Source organism: Nannobrachium achirus (assembly GCF_963921795.1).
Source record: "Nannobrachium achirus genome assembly, chromosome: 18".
Classification (NCBI taxonomy): Eukaryota; Metazoa; Chordata; class Actinopteri; order Myctophiformes; family Myctophidae; genus Nannobrachium; species Nannobrachium achirus.
Window position 1 is genome coordinate 51,007,541 of NC_137825.1, and position 23,944 is coordinate 51,031,484.

General features: G+C 42.6%; 1 protein-coding gene across 1 annotated transcript in view; it reads left to right on the forward strand.

Annotated features, from left to right (window-relative positions):
- The window catches only part of rhobtb1 (Rho related BTB domain containing 1), a gene marked incomplete at both ends in the record, with an annotated part of 52,161 nt that overhangs the window by 17,485 nt on the left and 10,732 nt on the right, over window positions 1-23,944 (forward strand). The window contains 7 exons of the mRNA XM_080747014.1: window positions 10,699-10,884; window positions 11,813-11,999; window positions 12,750-12,974; window positions 15,697-15,840; window positions 17,545-17,741; window positions 19,595-19,803; window positions 20,351-20,469. Of these exons, the coding sequence (XP_080603140.1) occupies window positions 10,699-10,884; window positions 11,813-11,999; window positions 12,750-12,974; window positions 15,697-15,840; window positions 17,545-17,741; window positions 19,595-19,803; window positions 20,351-20,469 (1,267 nt within the window). The remainder of the gene's footprint in view (window positions 1-10,698; window positions 10,885-11,812; window positions 12,000-12,749; window positions 12,975-15,696; window positions 15,841-17,544; window positions 17,742-19,594; window positions 19,804-20,350; window positions 20,470-23,944) is intronic.

Genomic DNA, 23,944 nt, shown 5'->3' on the forward strand with positions numbered 1-23,944 from the left:
CATTTTTATTTTAGCATCCGTTTTTCAAGAAAAAGTTGACTAATAGCTCCTTTAAGTTCTGTTCACATTCACTTCACCTTGCTGCTGTTCGTGGGTCATTTTGACCCGAGTGATATTTGGTTTAAAAAACAATACTAATATACATTTTAACTTACCCCTTCATCATACATTGACTTTTTTTTTGACAATTCATATGATATATAATGTTAAACGTTTGCATTTATGCTTTGCTATATTCACATTAAACACTGAAAGAGCTTGGAGTTTTTACTGATAGATGAAATTCATGTAAAATAAGAGCTGAACACACATGTGAACATATGAATGTACACTTGTATATATACACTAGGAGGCATATACTTCACAAACACAGACTGCATGTGAGGCACAGATGAGCTTCTTGCACCTCCTGCAAGCAGTCTGTGTCTGCTGTAGGACACACTGAACAGCAGTTTCTCTTGCCAGATGCTTCAACTTTAAGTTCACTGTTCATTTTACCATATATATATATCTTATGAATTGTTTGGAATTGAGACAAAGTCAATGTATGATGATGATTTGTTAAGTTAACATTTATATTAGTATTGTTTTTGAAAACAAAAATCACAAACAGAATTAGGGTTTTTTTGTTTGTTTTTTGGTACATGTTAATCACAGAAGAATCTTTAAGGCCATTGAGTTTCAGGTGGAAACATTGTAAACTTCTACCTGTTTTTATTTATTATTATTTTTTTTTTCAAATGACAATTTAAAATTGAGGATGCAAATTTATCTATACTAGAAGCTCGGCCGCCCGGGGCTAGTCAGGGGCCGACCAACTCGGGAACGATGTAAATAGGGAATGAATGCTCCGCACTTTAATGCAAACCCCATACCTGTTGTCATAGGACCTGTTTTGACTATCTGTTTGCTTGTGTCCATTTATGCCCATATATGGAGATATCTGTATCTGTCTGTCTGCGCCCATTGTATGCCCATATATGGAGACCTCTGCAGACACAGTGCCAGTTCCGGAAAACCCTGATGTCAGACATCAGCTCCGCATACGTAGAATCCGAACCTTTTGCGCCGGTTCCGGAAAATCGCGTATCGGGTCAGGTCGAGGCCGGGCACTGCACTACCTGCTGCGGCGAGTAACGCGTGTGCCGAATCTGAAACCGGTGGGACGAACGGTTCTCGAGATACGCGGATTACATACACACATACATACACGTAGAGACTTCTCGCATATATTGTAAGATTAAAAAAATATATATATATATAATACATCTGAATGTACAGTAGAATATATTGAGAAAACATTATGTATGAATAAATGATCAACCAAATAGAAGGCAGTGCTACATGCTGTAATCGTCTTACACAAAGTACTTGGCGGCTCTTGGGATTTCATTGATTGTTGGATTGATTGATCTCTGTCAAGCCGAGAGAGAGAGAGAGAGCGATAGAGAGACAGTGTTTTTAAGGCCTGACCTCCCGGTCAGTGGTGTAAACAAAGTAACCAAGTACAGTATCTGGATTCTGGAAGGTCATATGAGCTGGGCCAGTGGTTCTCAAACTTTTTGGGCTTCAGTACCCCTTTTTCCTGATAATATGAATCCAAGTACCCCCTTTAATTGACAACAAGTAGCCTGTTTTCTATTCAGTAACAATAAAATAAATCGTACTTAATTTGGTTTAAAGCCTTATGGAGCAGCACGTTCACATATATTTGTCAATGTTTTATCATTACACATAACCGCAACATAAATGTTTCTATTCTCCATTTTCTCTCAAGTACCCCCTGTAGTACCTCTGCGTACCCCTAGGGGTACAACTACCCCCATTTGAGAAACACCAAGCTGGGCCATGTGATCCATAGCAGGAGCACGACCGCTGCGAGGTTCAGGAACCTAAACCTGTTCTCCTGTTGTTTCTCGTCCTGTTCCTCGTCTTGTTCCTCGTCTTGTTCGCTGTCTTGTTCCTCGTCTTGTTCGGGAAATCTCGCTCTTTCGACAACGCAACATTCCGACAACGGAGCCTGGGCAGGATGGCGACTCACCCCACAGAGGTTAGGTTTAGGGTTAGGGTTAGGGTTAGGTTTGGTTGTCGAACAGATGACATCTAGAAACATCGAAACTATCCCGTCTTGTTCGCTGTCTTGTTCGCTGTCTTGTTCGCTGTCTTGTTCGCCGTCTTCTTCACTGTCAAGTTCGCTGTCAAGTTCTCTGTCTTGTTCGCTGTCTTGTTCGCCGTCTTCTTCACTGTCAAGTTCGCTGTCAAGTTCACTGTCTTGTTCGCTGTCTTGTTCGCTGTCTTGTTCCTCCTCTTGTTCCTTCTTCATCCTCTCCTCCTCCTCTTGTCTCTCCACCAGGTCTGACCACAGCTCCGAAACTAAAGCTATACTGATGTTTGAATGTGTTCAGATGACCTGCTGTGAAAGCTTTGTTCCGATTGTTCCTTGTTATTTATACAAGGTCGCACTCGTTGATGGTGATGTCACCAAGAATGCTGGTCCCTCATTGGCTGTTGATGGTGACATTTGATGTCTGACATCATCATGTCTGACATCATTATGTCTGACATCATCATGTCTGACATCATATACCGCATGAGTCCACATATAGACCACATGAGAATGACACAGTATATGTCCATATATGGGCATTCCAAGACATTGGCTTAATATTGATGACATCAGGGATCTCCATATATGGGCATGAAAATATTAGTGAATTAACTTTCCCCATTGACTTGAAAGGGGACCACGGCAACCACACTTGCAATTTCCAATTGCATCTTTCTAGTTAGATGTTAACTCCATAGACATATACAAAACAGAAAAAGTAGCCTATAAAACTATGGCACCACCTCTTTAAGTAAAGTTCGTTTTCCGTCCGAAAGCTCAGGAAAAAACTCAGAGAAACGTGTTAAAAAATTACTGACACAAAGTTTGTTTTACGCCAGGGCCAAGCTTTGCAGGACACATTGTGATTGGCTAGTATGACGCTTAATGAAATTAACTCATATACTGTAAATAGCACCCCTCACATCACACTAGGTGTAAAAAAGTATCCGGGCTCTGTCAGGGCCACACCTCGTGATGCGTTGTAGATCAGCTATTTTCAGTACTTTTACTTTTGGTACTTCAAGTATAGTTTAATGCCAATATTTCTGAGGCTACTTTTACTCAAGTACATTTTGAATTCCGGACCTTTACTAACAGGGTATTTCTATATTGCAGTATTGATACTTTCAAACAAGAATTGACACACAGTCAATATAAAATCTGTGGATTGGTGTGTTGACGTTAGTGTAAAAAAAAGTTTGAAAAAAAAAAAAAGTTTGAAAAAAAGAAATTTAGAAAAAAAAAAGTTTAGGTCCAAAAATGTGTTAAAAAATCGATTGTGTGATTTTAGGGCAAAAACTGTAGGAGCAGTATTCAAAAATGTGTTTTAAAAAATTTGGCAGGGGTCCCTGGAGCTGCGGGGGTCCCTGGAAGGGTGGAGGTTGTGGATTGGCAGACAAGGATTGTGTGTGGAAAACTTCACATGGATAGGGGCAAAAAAGTGTGATGTGACGTGACAGACAGACTGACGGACAGACAGGCGGTGGAGGTTTTCATAGTAACTGCGACCTGACGGTCGCAATTATAATCATTAGAGTTATAATCATTATAATCATTATAATCATTATAATCATCGTTTATTTTAATTATTATTATTAAAGGGGGCGTGACACGTCCAAAACAGCTAATTATGGCTATCAAATTAGCAATTTTTTTTAATGATGTCATGTACCCCCATGTTAAATTATCCAATCAAATGATGCAGTACAATCAACAGCCTATCACTGGGGGCTCTGTGTTGCTGCCGACAGGCCCATACAGCTACTGTTGATGGGCCTGTCGGCAGCAACAGCCGGCTCCACCCCCTTTCCAAACCATTTCAACAAAGACCACGTGACCTACTGTACCATAATGTTAAATTTCGGCCGGTGTCACCACTCCTTTAAGGAACTCTAGAAATCTCAGTTGGAACTGTTACCCCAGTGACCCGATGCTGGATAAGCGGTTGAAGATGGATGGATGGATGGATGGATTATTTTAGTGTAAGCTACTTTATTTACCATTATTGTGTACTCCGCCACATGGGGAGCAATCTTCAATTCAATCTTCAATTCAAAGAAGCTTTATTGGCATGAGAACACAAACGTTTACACAGTGGTGGAAAAAGTACCTACATTTTTATAATTAAGTAAAAGTATCAATTCTGCAATGTAGAATCACTCTGTTACAAGTAAAAGTCCAGAATTAAAAATGTACTTTAGTAAAAGTACAAAAGTATTGGTATCCAAATGTACTTAAAGTACCAAAAGTAAAAGTACAAAATGTTTGAAAATAGCAGATCTACAAGCTGACAACGCGTCGCACCGCAATGCGTTGTGAGCTTGTAGATCGGCTATTTTCAAATAGCCTTGGTATAACATAGGGCTAAAGTGGTTTATGTATGTTTTCTTTTCAAATCTTTTTTATTAAGGTACAATGTCACAATGAGGCAGGTATAGTGATGGCACCCCAAATCACATTCCAATCACAACAATCATTGGTACAAAATAGCACAGGATCTGAGGCGATCACGGTACGTACACATTCAGTTGTAAGGAAGAGAAACCCTGCCCATAAGAGATAATAAAAGAAAACATTTTTTCCCCATATACCCAATTTAGTGTCAAGCCAATTCCCCCATCCCCATACTCTACGTTTGACATATCCCTGCTAATCCCCACAGTAGCCATTGGGAGGGTGAAGACAACAACGGGTCTCCTCCGATACCCGATCCGTCATGCCACCATCTTCTTTTCACCTGACATTAAGGAGCTTCACCAGGGGGGCGTAACGCATGTGGAGGTACACGCTATCCTCCCCGGTTCCACCCCTCTCTGAACAGGCGCCCTGACCACTGTGGGAACCGTTAATGCAGAGACAAAATCCGTCTCTCCTCCCCAATCGACTTCCCTCCCACGAACACAGCCAATTGTGTTCGTTGGAGCGCCTGGCCAAGCCGAATGCACCATGAAAGTAGCGTTCCATGGTGGTGGACAGGAAGTTTAACCTGCCCACCCAGACGCCCCAATACTGGACTGCCACCGGGTCCCAAAAGGCAGCCCCCAGACATCAGAAATTAAAAGAAAAAAAAACACATAAACATAATAGGTTATATAATCCCAGAGGGAAGGTGCTATGTGTCGACATATCTATCCAAAAGGTTAAAAGAAATAATAATAATGTCCATGAGTCAGTTGTAAAATAGAGAGAGGCTGCTGTTATAACCAAAAAGAAAAAGTAACAAAAGTAGTAGTGATACCACCTCCCAACCGGCAGAGGCAGTGTAGAGCCATTGTCGAGCGAGGTTCAGAGTTCAGAGTTCACAGTTTGGTCCATCCTGTCAGAGGCGCCACAATGGCGGCCACTGACCAAAAACAAACAACCAACTCAGGCTATCAGCATATTAACTCATACCTCGCGATCCCCGTAGAGACCGTAGATTTCCCGCTGTACCGCGCTGCCATGCCCGTAGAGCCCGCAAAGTTTAATTAGCTTTAATCATTATGAAAGGATTAAAAGTATTAGCGCAGATTTTCGCTGATTCTGGCTCTTTAGGCCCGCCCCCCTAACTGTATCCGGTCATTTCCGGTCTGGACCGGATCCAGCTTTCCGTATCCAGTCTGAGCCTGGGCCATAGTCCCGCCTCCATTGGTTTACTGTGTAACAGAAGTGGAAGCTACTGGGCGATGGAACGCTCGTTTTTCAATCTGATTTTTGCGTTTGGAAACTTTGATCCAGTCTCTACACGCCTGGATTATGATCCCCGCACATATCGTGCGTTTTGTGCGCGAACGTGTCCACGTGTTACCATAGCGCACAGTTGGCTTTTTTCAATGCTTTTTCATGTAAACACTGGCTGATAAGCAGAGATACAGCGTGGCAACGGATATGTCTTTTTCAATGGGGTTTTTTGTATTCGAAAGCTTGTCACCGAGTCTACACGTCTACTAGATGAGTCGCGCACAGATTGTGCACGATGCGTGCGCGTGCCCACGTTAAAAGGTAAGGACAATTTGGCAGCTGCTTACTACAGCTATGTTTAAAATGGCAGAGAAAAAGTTAAAGCCACATAGTAGGAAGATGAAGTATAAAAACAACGAAAACATGTCGAGAAGTCTCGACTACAATCATGTCATCATAAAGTGCAAAGCATTCGATCGCTCTCTAACACTTAACTAAACCGCCGTAACGTAATCGTCATGTACGGAGAGAAAGAAACAGCGCATATTAGCATACCACAGGCACAATAGAATTCGCCGTAAACAAAATACCTAATTGAGTAAACAAGTGGTTTGCATTAACCGTTGGAACGGACATGTCTACATACGCCGTTTGATCATATAATATCAGTCAGAAAAAGGTTGCATATTTACCCCCCTGTTAGCATGTACTAGCTAGCTAGCCAACCCCACACACTATCGACCATTCCACAAGCTACTGTAAAACAATACAAATAAATAAAAAGTGGCGTAGCAAATAACACAAGTCAACCCCATCTAAACATTTACTTAATACTGTAGTATCAACTGTGGAGTACGAGAGATCGACCATATATGTGTGTATAAAAATAAAAAAGTAGAAAAATAAATAAATAAACAATTACTGGAGGATAATAGCATGTTAGCATGTGTTAGCTGGCCAAGCAAGCCAGTCCAATGTACTTCTACAGTCCCTTCTCAAACCGATGCGGTCGAAGTTGAAGGCGATGTCCCCTCGTTCTGCCCCTGGTTCTTCTTCAAAAAGTCTGCGGCTGTTTATGTATGTTTTAAACTTTAGTTATTGATGTAGATTAGCATTATTAGGCTAAATGTAAAGACGCTACGCTGCGCCAACCGTGAATTCAACACAATCTGCTGTTGAGCAGTTTAACCAATTTGCTACGTACGTCTACACAAACGGTCAGATTACAAAGATAAATTGCTTAGTGAAGGCTCACGGATGTCACCATAGGGTACGCTCCAGCAGAATGTCCCGTAATGATCGTATTATTTAAAGAGGAGCATTTTAATCCGATCGGTCGTCGTTTCCTTCAAAAGGTATTAATGTATCTAAGTGCAGTACACCTCGCAACCGAAGGGGTCGCATGGCTGAAAAACAACAGAAAATGACGTCTGATCGGATTAAAATGCTGTTTATTAAACAATACGAAAGATACAGGTAATTCTGCTTGAGCGTACCATACTGTGACATCTGTGAGACTTCAGTAAGCACTTTATCTTTGAAATATGAACGTTTTTGTAGACGTACGTAGCAAATAGGTTTAACTGCTCAACACGAGGTTGAAGTGAATTTATTACACACCGTGACTCGTGCGTTAGCCTGCAGCTAGCGCTAGCTAGCGTTAGCCTGCAGCTAGCGCTAGCTAACGTTAGCGTTAGCCGTTAGCCACTCATCCAGAATAGTCTAAGTCAATTTTCCAACGGCGAGTGAACGATTGCATTCCGAGTTGGGTCGCCATTTTATTCCATGAGTAATTGTGTATAACATGCCTGCAGCTAGCGCTAGCTAGTGTTAGCCTGCAGCTAGCGCTAGCTAACGTTAGCGTTAGCCGTTAGCCACACATCCAGAATAGTCTAATATATGTCAATTTTCCAACGGCGAGTGAACGATTGCATTCCGTGTCCTTCATGGATTTTTTTCCCCCTGGCTGTCAATGTTTTTATTGTTCAAAAAGAAAACGTTCTGAACGTTAAAACTATATAGTTTTACGATCATAACAATGTGACAAACGGATCCTTTTTTTCCAAACTCAAGAAGAACAGCGCAAGGCCGCTCCCAGAGCCCTAGAATGGAGAGTTGCGTGTCCGCGGTGACACCACTCTCTGATTATACTGGTAAATGGTAAATGGTAAATGGTGCATTTATATAGCGCTTTTAATCCAAAGCGCTTTACATAGATTGTGCATTACATTCACCCATTCACACACACATTCATACACCGGTGGCGGAGGAAGCCATGCAAGGCACCAACCTACTCACCGGAGGCAATTAGGGGTTCAGAGTCTTGCCCAAGGACCCTTCGACATTAACTCAGGGGGAGCCCGGATTCGAACTGGGAACCCTTCGGGATTTATACCCTTCGTGCTCTAATACCAGTTTCTCTACCCCTGAGCTATGCCGCCCCTGTACACTGCACACTGCTCTGGCCGCTCCCAATCATGAAACTTGCTTGGTTACCATGTGACATGCGACAGCCAATCGGCAAATAGGTCTCCTAGGTCGCCTAGGTCCCCTGAATGTCTCAGGACAATGTAATCTGTTTAATGTAATCTGTTTCACAGATTTAAAAAGCTTTTGTTCATTGTATTGTCTAATCAGGCTTTTATGAACAACCTGGACAGTTTTTAATTTGCTTGATTCAGTATTTAGATATTTTATGTAAATGTTATCAGGCCCTCCTCCTCCCTGGCCCCTCCCCATACACACCCATTGTAACTTCAAACTCCATTTTAACCATGATAGATTCATCATTAAAAACACCCATTATTTGTTCTGGTTACTCATACTACCCTCCTAATACGTGAACTGGCCGTGTTTTTTTTATAATGTTTTTCATTTATTTTTAATAATTCTTTGGGAAAATGGAAATAATTAAATGCAATAAAACATTAGTAAAAATAAATGAAAAACATAGGAGGGTAGTATGAGTCACCAGAAAAAAATAATGGGTGTTCAAAACCTCAAATCAATATATATACACTGTATTATTTGCAGTTATTGGTTATTGGCACAGCAATGGAGAGCATCACTGACTGAACTGAGCTGGGCTGTATGTTTCAGTGGCGTCAGTTCAGCAAAAGCTAAGGTATGGCAACATGACTGGTGTCGCCTGACTCTGTATGTGTGTTTCTCTCTCTGTCTGCCTTGTCTGTTAATAATAACAGCTTTACTCTCCACCTTCTGGTAGTAAGTTAGTTCAAGCAGTCTGTTTTTTACGTAGTTCTTTTGCTGTGCACCTTCGCACGCACGCACGCGCACACACACATACACACACGCACACACACACACACACACGCACGCACGCACACACACACACACTCACGCACACGCACAGACGCACATGCCACAGCATCCAGTGTGCCGTTGCCCTTGGCCCCCGTCATTGAAGCTGTGAGTGCTGCTGTGTGGTTCTGAATCCCAAATCAAGGTTGATACAGTCTTGAGATCCATCTTAAGTATATACATCACTATTCACTACCGTTTCTTGCTTGTCCGCGTTCTATTGCCACTGGTGCTGAACACCCTGCCCGGGCATGAGTCCTGTCGGTGCGTGTGTCTGACTGTGAACAAAATAACCAGGGAACGGATTGTCATTTACTTAAACCGTGTCGGTTAATCTTGCACTATGATCATTATGTTGAGCGTGAAATAAGTGTTCTGTGAGTCTGTTTGTTTGTTTGTATATTTGTATGTATGGGGTGACACATATACTTTCTTTTCATAATCGCCCTGTTCCCTGTGCTGAATGCAAATTTGATTAGGAAACAGATTGACAGATTTCTGTGAAACCCATGTGGATGATCAGTTGTCATTCCGAAGGGATGATTAGCCCCCCCCCCCCCCCCAACCAGTGGTGTAAAGTAACTAAGTACATTTACTCAATTACTGTAATAAAGTACAATGTGCTTAGGTATTTTTACTTTACAGGAGTATTTCCAGTTTTCAGTACTTTTACCTCTACTCCACTACATCTCAGAGGCAAATATTGTACTTTTACTCCACTACAATTATTTGAAAACATTGTAGATTTTGATTATTATTACAAACCATACATTAAAACACATTCCATGCCATTGAGGAGTATACTCCTCATTTCATTCATAGGCAGTTCTGTGCCATACTCCTAAATTGGACTTATTATTGTTTTAAATCATATTGCGCTCTACAGTACCCGTTGGTGTGCAGGAATATCATTTCAATATACATTTCGGACATTTGAAATCTACATCCGATCTACAAGTACATTTTGAACTCCTACTTCAAAATGTACTTTTGCACGTTTACTCAGGTACATTTTGAACTCCTACTTATTATAACAGAGCATTTCTACGTTGCCGTGTTTTACTCAAGTAAAAATGTGAGTACTTTTTCCACCCCTGCTCCCAACAGACATTTTGTAATCCCTCCACTTTCTGTGCCGCGTCCTTGTTTTTTGCCAACGGGGCTGAGGCCCTAAGCTAGATCTGCATCTGACCCAAATTTAGAGTAAACATTTTTAACTAAAATCTTTGCTTCTGGGGGTCCCTGGAACAAATTATTTTGAGACGGCCAAACACATATCATTTTGGGGGTCCTTGACATGACAGAGTTTGAGAACCACTGATATAGCAACATACGTTTTTTTCAGAAACTGTTAGGATTTTGTAGAATCGGCCTATATATCAGTGCTTCTCAAACTTTGTCATGTCAAGGACCCCCAAAATGATATGTGTTTGGCCACGGACCCGCATCTCAACACACTTTGTTCCAGGGACCCCCAGAAGCAAAGATTTGAGTTAAAAATGTTCACTCTGAATTTGGGTCTTGCCTTAAGCTAGATGCAGAATAGATACTCGCAGCTCAGACCCGTTGGCAAACGAAAGGTCGCTTTCTGTCCCTCCCTCCACCACCAGGTCGGACGTGGTGGTGCTGTGCTTCTCCATCGCCAACCCCAACTCTCTGCACCACGTGAAGACCATGTGGTACATGGAGATCAAGCACTTCTGCCCGCGCACCCCCGTCATCCTGGTCGGCTGTCAGCTGGACCTGAGATACGCCGACCTGGAGGCGGTCAACCGGGCCAGAAGACCACTGGCCAGGTGGGTGTTGACACCTGATACTACTCTAGCCACGCGCTCTTACTGAGGACGCTACTGAGACAGAGGCACCGCCCCCGACATTTTTGTTTTATTGACCAAACCGCGTCAGAGGCGCGCCTGAGCCTGAGCCGACTCAGCGCTGTTACCGAATTATGTGCCGCTATGGACAGAATAATAAATATTAAGCCCCCCTAGTTCGCATGGTCCAAGTTAAAACCAAGCAAAAAAACTAATAATAAGGCCGACCAGCTGCCTGGTTAGCTCACTCGGTAGCGATGGTTAGCAGGGAATCCAAAGGCGGGTTCGATTCCCGATCAGAGGGAACGACCACTAAATTATTCCTCTGAACGTGTGTTGGCGCATGCGCATTGCAATGACAAGACCAAGGGTGATATCCGGTCTACCAGTCTCCTGGTAGCCTGCTAGCTAAGGGATGACAACGGTGATAACAGACCCATGCTAAGGGATGACAACGGGGATATCGGCTGGTATTGAGCATCCAGGTTGACAATTAACCCCATTAAGACCTGGAATTATCTTATACTTTAGATATTGGAAAAAATAGCAGATATACAAGCTCACAGCGCGGCACCGAGTGCGAGCCTGTAAACACCTACACGCGTAGCCAATCGGGCAACAATCACATTCACATTCGGGCTACAAACGGACGGACGGACGGACGGACGGACGGACAGACAGACAGAGAGTCACAGGAGTGACTTATTGCCTTTGGCATTCTGGGCCTGTTGGGGATAACAATATTACTACATTGATAGTCACTTCTTTCTTTCTTTCTTTCTTTCTTTCTTTCTTTCTTTCTTTCTTTCTTTCTTTCTTATTTACTTACTTACTTACTTACTTACTTACTTACACTCTCTCTCTCTCTCTCTCTCTCTCTCTCTCTCTCCCTCCCTCCCTCCCCATATAGGCCAATAAAACCTGGAGACATCTTGCCTCCAGAGAGTGGCAGAGAGGTAGCTAAAGAGCTGGGCATCCCCTACTATGAGACCAGCGTCTTTGACCAGTTTGGCATAAAAGACATCTTTGACAACGCCATCCGTGCTGCACTCATATCCCGACGGCACCTGCAGTTCTGGAAGTCACACCTCCGCAAGGTACCAGTCACTTTTCAATATTTATGTTGCTCCGCTCAATTATTCATACTGGATCTGTTCCATCAGAGCCTTCGGTGAGCTGAGGCGACCTTAGAAGAACTAACATTTATTTTATGTACTTCAGCTACTTGAACCTTCAGTTGTATGATTCAAGATATCTCATATTATAATCCATAGAACACAGTACAATCCGTAAGCAATACATATTAACATAATGTAACTACATTTCACAGGGAGGAGGCCGGGGAGGTGGAGTTTTTTTGTAACCCTTACAGCTGCACAACCAGTAGTAACAGCTAAACACCTAGAATGAACATAGAACAGAGGACTGCTTAAATAGACTGCTTGAGATGCATTGTGGGTAAGAGGGCGTATCAGAATTAGCTTGTAGCCAATAAGAATGAACATGTGAATGAATTAACTTGTTAGCGAATGAATGAAAGGGGGTCCAGGGAAGATGGCAACACCACATCCTGCCTTCCGTATATAAAAGAACTTCCGCAGGCTCAATTTAGTTTGTATTTGACTTTTCTTCTGTGCTGTTATTTGCGCCCTCATTGAATCAATTTTTTCAGTTTTATTGGCATAAGGGTTTTCTTGCAACGAATAAACCAAGAGCAAACAAAACATAAATAGTAAGTCTTTAATCGACTCTCCCTCTCCTTCTCTCTCTCTCTCTGTCTGTGTCTCTTGCACTTTCTCACTACGTGTCTGTTTGTTTATCTATAAAAGAAGTATCTGTTATTTCAGGTTCAGAAGCCCCTCCTCCAGGCACCATTCCTCCCTCCCAAAGCCCCGCCCCCTCTCATTAAGATCCCCGAGGTGGTCCCCGGCCACCGCTCGGAGGGAGCCCGGCGCCTGTTGGACGGCCCGCTCTGTGCCGACGTGATGTTCATCCTCCAAGACCACACCCACGTCTTTGCACACAAGATCTACCTGTCCACGTCATCCTCCAAGTTTTACGATCTCTTTCAGGTGTGTGACTGTGTGTGTGTATGTCCCGGTGAGCAATAGTCGGCTATTAAATGTCTGTCTAAAATGAAGGTTTTTTGGACGTCTAAGCTTAGACTAGACGTTGATTAGATGTTATTTCAACGGCTATATATAGACGGTCTCTATTATATAATAATAATAATAATACTCTTTATTTGTATAGCACCTTTCATGACAAAGAATGCAGCTCAAAGTGCTTTACTGTGCAAAAGAGATTATATACATGATAAAAACAAAATAAATTCAAACCATAAAACGCAAAAAAAACATTCAAAACCTTCAGTAAGACCCTAAGAACGGAACAATCCAAAACAATGAAGAATAAATGGGAGTAAAAGAAAATAGGGAATTAAAAATCAACTAAAAGCAAGAGTGAAGAAATAGGTCTTAAGTTGTGCTTTGAAACTATCCACAGAGGAAGCTTGTCTTAGGTGAGCTGGGAGCTTATTCCAGGCAGTCGGGCCGTAAAAACAAAAAGCTGCCTCACCATATTCTTTACATGGCATATCCGGTACGTCAAGCAGGTTAGCGCTGGAAGACCTGAGGGAGCGGTTAGGGACGTATCTAGATAGGCAATCCTTGAGATATGGCGGAGCCAGGCCATTGAGTGCTGAGTGAGACTAGATTATATAAAACGTTAATTTCTAGACGTTGATTAGACCGATCTTAGACTAGCGTTTAGACGTCTATTAGACGTCTAATAGCCCGAAAAATGTTCAGTGGTGTGTACCTAGGGAGCTGATGTGTCTATCGTATGTGCATGTGTACCTTTGTATGTGTAATGTTATGTATGGAATGTATGTGTAAGGCTACGTATGGAATTTCAATTTCAATTTGTGAAAATGGGTCTTGAATATAGTTTTATTTGTCTATTTCATAGTTTCAGTGAGAGAGAGAGAGAGAGACAGGAAATGTGGGACAGAGAGAGGAGATGACATGCTATAAAAAGCCTTGCATCAGATTCGAACCCAGACGTATGCGCCAGGCGCCAGTCCCCTGAATATGTTTGACCTTCAAAACACCCGTAAATGGCCTGTGCAACTGACAAACAGCCCCCAACTGATCCTATCCTGCATTTGTGTGATTGATGCTACACACAGGTTTCGAGACTTCATAACGTCAGGCAGAAACCTCGCATCTCCAAGTTTCACATTTGTATGTTTTTTTTCGTAAAGTAAAGCCCTGCTTCATCATACAAGACTGACGCACAAAACTATTGAAAATAGCAGATCTACAAGCACACAATGCCTTGCAATACGAGGCGTTGTGTGCTTGTAGATCGGCTATTTTCACTATTTTAATTTGTTTTTAAAGCAATAAGTCAGTAGTGCTGTCGCCTCACAGCTAGAAGGTCCTAAGTTCGATACCCGCCGGGGACGCGGTGCATGGGCGCTAGGGCGTGTTCACTTCTCTGTGTCATCAGTGCCCATACCCTACAGTAGGTGGGGTTGGCAAAGGGGCCTTTCTGTGTGGAGTCTGCATGTTCTCCCCGTGTCCCCTGGGATAGGTACCCTCACAAAAAAACATGCAGTAATCCTGGTCTCTATACTGCCTCCCCCTGGCCAGCCGGGGCGCCTGATGGAGGGGAAAGGAACTGGTTGGAATAACGAGTTCCTTCCACGCGCTACGTCCAACCGACTGTCGGGTGAAAAGAAGCAACTTGGACTCCTCATGCATAGAAGGAAGCATGAGATCAGTCCGTTGTCTCCCAAGGGAGTGTAGCGCCCAGAATTACATTAGATAATTGACACCGGGTGAAAAATGGGTTACAAAATTGTGTGATGAAAAAGTAAAAACAGAAAGGAAAAAAGAGGTTACAGGTTTTGGACATACCCGATGTCTCTGGTACACATTGACACATTTCCTGGGGCAATCTGCCCAGATCATACATGTCATGCATGTCTGCTCTTCTTTTTTAGTTTTTTACTCTCAAAAAAGCATCTGCAATGTAGTGCATTTGAAACTACATTGCAGTGCACATCATGGGGTGATCACTGCTTGCCTCCTGTGAATTGTTTTATTTTATTTTTTGTTTATTTTGTTGCTGAGTGAGGTCAGCAGACAAAGTGACATGAGTGAGATGAAAAAAAAAATACCTGAGTGAAATGTGCCATTGTCAACCAGAGATATCGGTACAAGGTTTCCGCCCGGCAACGGCGATTTGTGTGATTGACGCCAGACACCGGTTTCCAGACTTCATAAGTTATCAAGACTTTGACAGCTTGCCTACCGTGCTGCTCTCTCCGCCAGTGGCGTCAGTTCAGAAAAAGCTAAGGTATGGCAACATGACTGGTGTTTTGCAAGACACCAGTCATGTTGCCATACCTTAGCGACAGGCATGATACATTTATTTTAAGAAGTACATTTTATTTTTTCCTCCGTTTCTACGGTTTCTTGGGCTGGATATGGCAGCCTGGAATGGTTGCTCAAGTGCAGCTAAACTTGGCATGTTAGTAAACATGCCACAATTAACAATAATGCATTGCACCTGTGCAGCTGACCTGCGGAACCTGGGAATATACCATTCTGTCAAGATGGGTAGAATACATAATAACCAGCACAGATAGACAAAAAGAGACATTCATGGATTTATATTTAAAAGTAACCTTTATTTTCCGCCCTGGAGTCCTGGACCCAGGGTATGGCAGAGTTGCATACCCCTGCCATACCCAATTGACGCCCCTTGCTCTCTCCGCCGTTTCAGATGGATTTCTCCGACGAATCGCAGTGTCTGGTGGTGACCGAGAGGCGCGGCAGAGACCACCCAATGAGGACTCTCAGTTTAGACTCAGACGACGAGGTGGCCGTGCTGCCCAACCTGTCTCCTTGTTCCCTAAGAGCTTCCAAGGTGAGGTATCCAGGACAGGATGTGACCTATTTCTTAGCCGTTGTTTTCTTCTGGGGGGGGGGACCAGAAGCCACTGTGACATGTTGGGCCCTATTTTCGTCCATGTCTTAAAGCAGTGGTTCTCAACCTTTTCAGGCCGGGGACCCCCAAAATAATCATGTTTTCACTGGGGACCCCCCCCCCCACCCTGACGAGCACTAAGAGTTGAGGCATTACATTTTGTATAACATGGTTCTATTGTGAAAATAACAGATCGACATGCTCACAACGCCTCGCAAACACGAGGCGTTGTGAGCATGTAGATCGGTTATTTTCACAATTTCTGCCTGTAATATTTGATAATTTGGCCAATGTTTAATTTGTCATTTTAGAGGTATTAAAAAGTCCTTAAATTGTCACTTTAGAAATGTGCAGGTACCCTATACACTTAAACTTTATGTTGGTGTGTTTACTGTTGAGAGGGAAAACAATATTGCACATTAAGTTAATCATCTGGGGACCCCCCAAAATAATTTGGGGATCCCTCTGGGGGTCCCAACCCACAGGTTGAGAACCACTGTCTTAAAGGACAACTTTGTTTTTTTTACAACAAGGGTTCATATTTCAGATTGTAATTAGAGAAATAAAAGATGAGTGTTAAAAGGTTTTCATTTATACTGCTTTCTATCGTTTTAGCCATTTTAGCGTTTCCGATTTCAGTGGTTGGGGGCATGCGTACACGTGACTAAATATGTATTTTTAGACACAACAAGCCCATTCCCAAGATGCACCGCAATCTTTCATAGGTAGATGTGACCTATAGGGGCTAGTAGATCGTAAATAGTAATAAAGACATCGCCGACTTACAGTAATAGGGCCCAACTTATGTCAAAGCCATCTTCCTTTTTTAGTTTAGTTTGTCAACAACAACACAGATCTAAGAATGCAATTTGACTTTGACATGATTGAAACAAATGATATTATATGCTGCCCATATTTGCTTGCAAGTGGCTAAGAGCAATCACCTTGTTCCTCAGCTACCCTGAAACAGTTTGCTGAGGTTGCTGACAGCATTACTGCTCAATCTCATGTGTGCGTGCGTGTGCGTGTGCGTGTGTGTGTGTGTGTGTGTGTGTGTGTGTGTGTGCGTGCGAGTGCATGCGCGTGTGCAGGTGCAGTGACAAATGTGATGATCCTTCAGGCTGTTTCGCTTGGTATAGTCCCACCAGGGACGTGCAGAGAATGTTAGAGAGGCAGGGGCTGAGATTTCTAAAAGGGCCTTTTGGTGGAAATATTGAAAATAGCAGACCTCCAAGCTCACAACGTGTCGCAACGTGTCGCATTGTGAGCTTGGAGGTGGGCTATTTTCGGTACTTGTTATGTTACCACAATGAACTAAGCATAATCAAGTCAATGCTGGAGATGTGGCGTAGACTAGAGCACGGATCTTTACACAGAGAGGGCAATTCTTTCAACATAAGATGCATTCAAGTTCAGGAGAGTTTGGACGAGGCAATTCCCTTGAATGCTGCCTTCAGGTATGGCTTGAAAAGAGGGCATTTGCATTTCTTTCACCGTAGTGAAAACCGCATTCATGGTCTGGAGAGGGCACTTTTTTACAGACAAGTAAAAGGGCAGGGGCTCAAGCCCCCTTTTGACGTCTATGTGTGCACGTGCCTGAGAGTCCCATGCAAAAAGTGCCATCTCTCTGTCTCCTTTTTCCAGAGCGACGCCACGTTGAGGATGCTGAGCTTCAGCGGCAAACACCGCCGTACCAAGCTGTCGCTGGCTTCCTGGAGCAAGGCCTTCTACAGCATCCACAAGGAGAGCGTACCGAACCCAGTGACCGGCGCGCTGGCCCCCATGACCGTGGTCAAGATGGATTACTCCATCCAACTGGGTCCGTTCAGTGCCGTGCTCAGGTGCGTTCATTTGTTTATACAGTGGTGGAAAAAGTACTCAAATGTTTTACTCACGGAAAAGTATCAATACTGTGATGTGTGGAAATACTCCGTTACAAGTAAAAGTCCAGAATTCTAAATGTACTTGAGTAAAAGTACACAATGCTACTTAAAGCTTAAAGCTTGTAGATCGGCTATTTTCAAATAGCCAAGGTATAAAATAGGGCTAACGTGGACTAATGTATGTTTAACATTAATCGAGTGCGAGGCGTTGTGTGCTTGTAGACCGGCTATTATCACTAGTTTAGTTCATTTTTAAAATGATAAATACAAAACGAACTGTCTTGGACATGGGAGAGTGTTTTTTGCAGGTCGTTCAGTCCGAGTGTATCAAAGGGTGCGTTCGGAAATGAGTGCAGTAACCTCAGTAAAACTATGCCTAAATCTAACCCTAACCCTAACCTCAGTAACCGTGACGCGGGTGATTATCTAACACACCCGGTGCGCATTTCCGAACGCACCCTTTGATACACTCGGACTGAACGACATGCAGAAATACTCTCCCTCTTGGACATACTGTACAAGGTTTCCACCCGACAACGACGATATAGGGTTTAAGTGGTTGAATGACTTATTGATTGGTTGGTTTGTTAATATTGACAAAGTGATTCCGTTACCATTACACAGGGGAAGTGAATTCCTATAAATGCTCATTCTAATGCTAATGCGCAGCTCTACTGGACGGTTTGAGGGTTGGATGGAGGAGGATGGCAAGTCTGCATGTTACTAATGTTTTCATTCTTTCTTTCTTTCATTTCACTTAATTTGAAAGCAAAGAGAGCAAATCTTTTTTTTTTTTTTAATTGATAGGTTTGAAACTACCTAAAGTTTTTCCCACCATGAAAACTCAAAGTCTAAGATCTGGCTTCAATGTTTGATATCTTTTTCATGCTTTCTCAGCTCAAAATGCCTCCTTGAAAAAGAATGCATCCTTTGAATTTATATCTATACCTCACGCTACAAATGAATAATGGTAGATTTGTTACACCAATATCTATGAATCTTAAAATCCCCGACATCCCCGACAATCCCAGTATGTTCCTTTGTCAGTCTGAGGGTATGTTTATACGAGGACGGTCGCATTGTCGTTTTGGTGTCGTCAACTAAACATGTATCGCGTTTGCACATTGTATTGTCTGGTATTGTCCGTAGGGTTGTTGTGTTTACATGGCAACCCACCAATTCACGCAAAATGCTGTAGTACATTATGCCCGTAATATGCCCATAATCTTAAAACTGCATGGCAGTTGTAGGTGTAAAAAATTATAAGATTCCACAACTTAATGGCATATTTACCGCTAAAAAAGTACAAGTCTCTACAAAATAGCTGTTTAGTGATTAGTTTTGCGGGTCCAACGCTTCTCCTTCCCAGCTCTGGGGCGCTTTTAGCGGCCATGTCCTGATGTCTCTTCCCCAAGAAGCACCGTGATCTGCGGTTGATGTCCGCGGCTCTCATACACTCACACTGTGTGTGTGTGTGTGTGTGTGTGTGTGTGTGTGCGTGTGTGTGGGGGTGGGTGGTATGTGTGTTAGAGCTCTTCACAGGTCCAAAAAAAATGAACCGAAATCGAAATGGACCATAACATTTCTTCCGATTCCGACCTGTTCCCAAATAATAATCAAATTACAAAACCAAAACAGCAGATCTACAAGCACACAACGCCTCGCGCCCCGCGAGGCGTTGTGTGCTTGTAGATCGGCTGTTTTCACTAGTTTAAATCATTTTTAAAATGATGAATACAAAAACGAACGGTTTTGGACATACAAGGTTTCCACCCGACAACGACCATATGCTGCATGTTTCCACCCTGCAGGTTTCTGTACACGGGGGAGCTGGACGAGCAGGAGAGGGACCTGATGAAGATCGCCCAGATCGCAGAGATCCTGGAGGTGTTTGACCTGAGGATGATGGTGGAGAACATCATGAACAAGGAGGCCTTCATGAACCAGGAGATCACCAAGGCCTTCCACGTCCGCAAAGCCAACCGCATCAAGGAGTGTCTCGCCAAAAACACGTTCACAGGTCAGTGCAGTGAGATTGGTGATATATATAGCACTGGTTCCCAAACACTGGGTCGGGACCCGTTTGTATTTTTATGGGTCCCTTAATTTTTGTTTTTCTACATTTTGTTTTACATTTATATTATATATTATATATATTATTATTTTCAAAAAACATTCCCAAAAAAGCAATTTTTTTCATTAATTAAAAACAAAAAACATGAAGAAGTCAAAGAAAATCGAAGAAATTCCATGAATTAGAACACACTTGTTAAGAAGTAGTCAAAACAGCCGATCTACAAGCTCACAACGCAAGCTTGTAGATCGGCTTGTAGAGTATTTGGTCCTTACGCACACCAAGGCCCGCCCCCACTTGATCATGATTGGAGGAAGGCCGTCACCTACAGGGAAAACGCACAGGGGAATAGGGTGGAAGTCCTTATATGGACCAAACACTCTATAGTAACTATCACTATCGGAGCATTTTGTTATTATTTGATTAAATGACATGACTTACTCTACCTTTAATTAAGGATTTGTGTTTGTGTTTTCCGACATCTGACATGCAGACGTCACGTTTCGTCTGGATGACGGCACCATCAACGCACACAAGCCTTTGCTGATCTCCAGCTGTGATTGGATGGCGGCTCTGCTGGGGGGATCTTTCTTGGAGAGCGCCAACAACGAGGTGAGCAGGGAGCGCCTGGTGGTTCAGGTCGGTCGGTGAACTGACCACATGCTCCTTGTGAGGCGGGAGTGTTAAATTGACTCCCCATGTGTCCTTTACAGTGTTGATTTCGTAGACTAAAACTATGCAGAAAAAAATGTGTTGATAAAAAAAAAAATAATAATACAAAATCACAGACTACAGCTACATAAAAAAACTAAACAAAAACCAAGCTATGCTGACTAAATATTATGGGTGTAACGATGTAGTAACTGAATCGAAAATTGTATTTTAATTTGCAATGATCTACTACCGTTTGGCTTTGTATCGTATCGTTTTACAATGCAAAGAATTGATTGTATGGGAACTATAAGTATTTGTGCCTTGTATTTAGCAATTCTAAGAAGGAAAATGAAAAAGAGGGGTCTAATTACTTTTCCATTCCATATAGCAACTCTTGGTTTATCGGTAAATGTGTGTAATATCTGTGTTCACGCCAAGGTGCAGGTGTGTCCATGTGGGATGAAATATAATGTCTATGTATTTGCTAGAGAATCACAGTGTTTACTTATTTATATCCATAATAATAGATTCTTCCATTAAAAAACTGCACTATTGACAGGTTTCACCCAGATTTAATTTCTATTTCTAAATAGTTACTATATGGATTTTAAATCATTGAATCGAATCGTATCGCCATGAATGAACCAATATCATCCATGTATTGTATCGTCAACCATGTATCGTGATGCGTATCGTGTTGCTATTAAATGTATTGTCTAAACATAATATTGACAATTTCGGGCTGAAAATAGCCAATCTACAAGCTCACAGTCGCAGGCACAGTTGTGAGCTTGTAGATCTGCTATTTTCAGCATGCAACCAAGTTTAAACCAACGACACGCGAACGGGCGCTCCGCGAACGGGGCGGCGCAAACAGAGCGAACGGTTGCTTCGGTATCTTCGCCCCACTTGGGAAAGCGACCTTCGCTTCACCCCCACTCCACCCATCGTATCCTGACCGCCAATCAGAGTTGATGTTGTCCGGAGACACGGACATGATTTTGGTGTTTGGAGTTGGGACTCCCTTGGGACTCCCTTGATTCCAACGGGACATGATTTTTTACCAACACGGACCTGCGCGACCAAAGTGAAGTGATAGAAGTGACTAGAATAGAAGAAATAGCTTCAGGTTTGGACACAGCTTAACACAAGAAGGAAAGTACGGTACCAGAATTACTTTTAACATGTGTGTGGATGGAAAACATGTATAAAGCAGCAGGAGTGTGTGTGTGGGTCTTAGTGGGTGGGTGCATGTGTGCATGTGCACGTGGGTTAGCTTTTATCACCTCTCTATATTTATTAAATGTTGGACTCCTGCCAGGCCATGAGCAGGTGTCCCTACGTTGACTCAGACGTGCACGTCCAGACACATTTGCACAGTAGTCCAGTCATTATATGAAAAAACCTCAAACAAATTGCAATAGTAGCAAACTCAACTGATTTTGTATCCTCATTATGTCCTTAGTGAGGGAAAAAAAGTCCCAAGGAATCCCATCGGGGCAAAGTTTTGAAAACGACCTACCTACCTTCACTTACTATACACTACACTATAAAGGAAAAATGACTCCCAAAAAAATCTGCTTTAAGTGGGATGTGATGGGTCAAACTAGGGGTTTTTAATTATTCTGAATCCATTGCAAGCATTTGTTTTGCATGAAAAACATTCCTTGGGCTAAAAACGGACCCCAAAAGACTGTGAAAATTGATGATTCATCACTAAACCATCATTTTGAGGGGCCATTTCTTGCCCAAGGAATGTTTTTCATGCAAAACAAATGCTTGCAATGGATTCAGAATAATTAAAAACCCCTAGTTTGACCCATCACATCCCACTTAAAGCAGATTTTTTTGGGAGTCATTTTTCCTTTATAGTGTAGTGTATAGTAAGTGAAGGTAGGTAGGTCGTTTTCAAAACTTTGCCCCGATGGGATTCCTTGGGACTTTTTTTCCCTCACTAAGGACATAATGAGGATACAGAATCAGTTGAGTTTGCTACTATTGCAATTTGTTTGAGGTTTAGCCTAATTTTGGCCTAAAATTACTGGACTACAGGTGGGCGTGCACACGTAAGGCTAAAATGTGCACACGCACGAATGCACAATTGCACGCAAATTGTGTCAACACTGACGTTGTTTGCTTTCCATCTGCCATCAAATAGTGTCAGTAACTTGAGGCAACGATGTGTGGATGGATGGATGAACAAGCCAAAAGGAATGAATAAGGAATGAATGGTTTAATTAATAAATGGATGAATGGCTTCATACATACTGTAGGAAGTGTTTGTGTATCTGTGTACCTATATTAGGGAAATGAAGAGCTGTGTGTGTGTGTGTGTGCGTGTGTGTGCGTGCGTGCGTGCGTGCGCGCGTGCGTGCGTGTGGTGTGTGTGCGTGCGTTCTGCACACACGTGCATTGGGACCCCAGGTAACAGCGGTACCTAGGCAACACGACAGCTCTGTCTCACTAATGACACAGAAAAGACGTCACTCGCTCTGTGTGTGCTTGTGTGTGTGTGTGTGTGTGTGTGTGTGTGTGTGTGTGTGTGTGTGTGTGTGTGTGTGTGTGTGTGCCTGTGTGTCTGTCTGTCTTTGAATTGAAGAATCTCTGTCCTTGTCGGTTTTAAATAGAACAGTGAGAGCAGGTCAATCTAGCGATAACCCACTCTAATCGCACAGTACTTTGCTCTTTGTATTTTTATAATCCTGTTTTGTCTCAGAATTCAGCGTTATCTACCCCCCCACCAATTTTCACTATCTTTTATTGTTCAAAATCATTTCTCAGATTCTCTTCTGAAAAATAAGATACCGATGGATGATAAGTATTTGTAATGAATATAAAACCAGGTCTCGGGCGTGTTAAATTGACTCCCCATGTGTCCCTTACAGCAGGGGTCTTCAACGTTTTCAGGCCAAGGACCCCTTAGTTGAGAGATGAAGCAGGGACCCCCACAACCTGTTAATAGATTCCATATATACTTTCATTGTTTGACAGCACAGTTATCAGTGCATTTTGGATTCATGTCAATTTTTGTTTTCAGATATTTAACCACGTCAATACTTAATAAACTTGACCTTTCACTATGTACTTAGTCAGTTTTTTCCCCTCTACACCAAAGCTCTTTGATACATTTCTCAGAATATGGTCACTAGGGTTCAAGTGACGAAAATGAAAAATAAGATACTGATGATGAATATAAAACCAGTAAATTTGTAGTTTAATTATCAAAAAGCCTGATGGTGGTAAGGTAGACTACAGTATATGGCAGTATTTTGGCAGGAACATATCGTTGTTGTCGGGTGGAAACCTTGTATCTCCAAGTTTAAAATTTGTACGTTCTTTCGCAAAGTAAAGCCCTACTTCATCATATACTGTAAGGCCGTTGCGCAAAAGTAGATCTACAAGCACAGCAGATCTACAAGCACACAACGCCTCG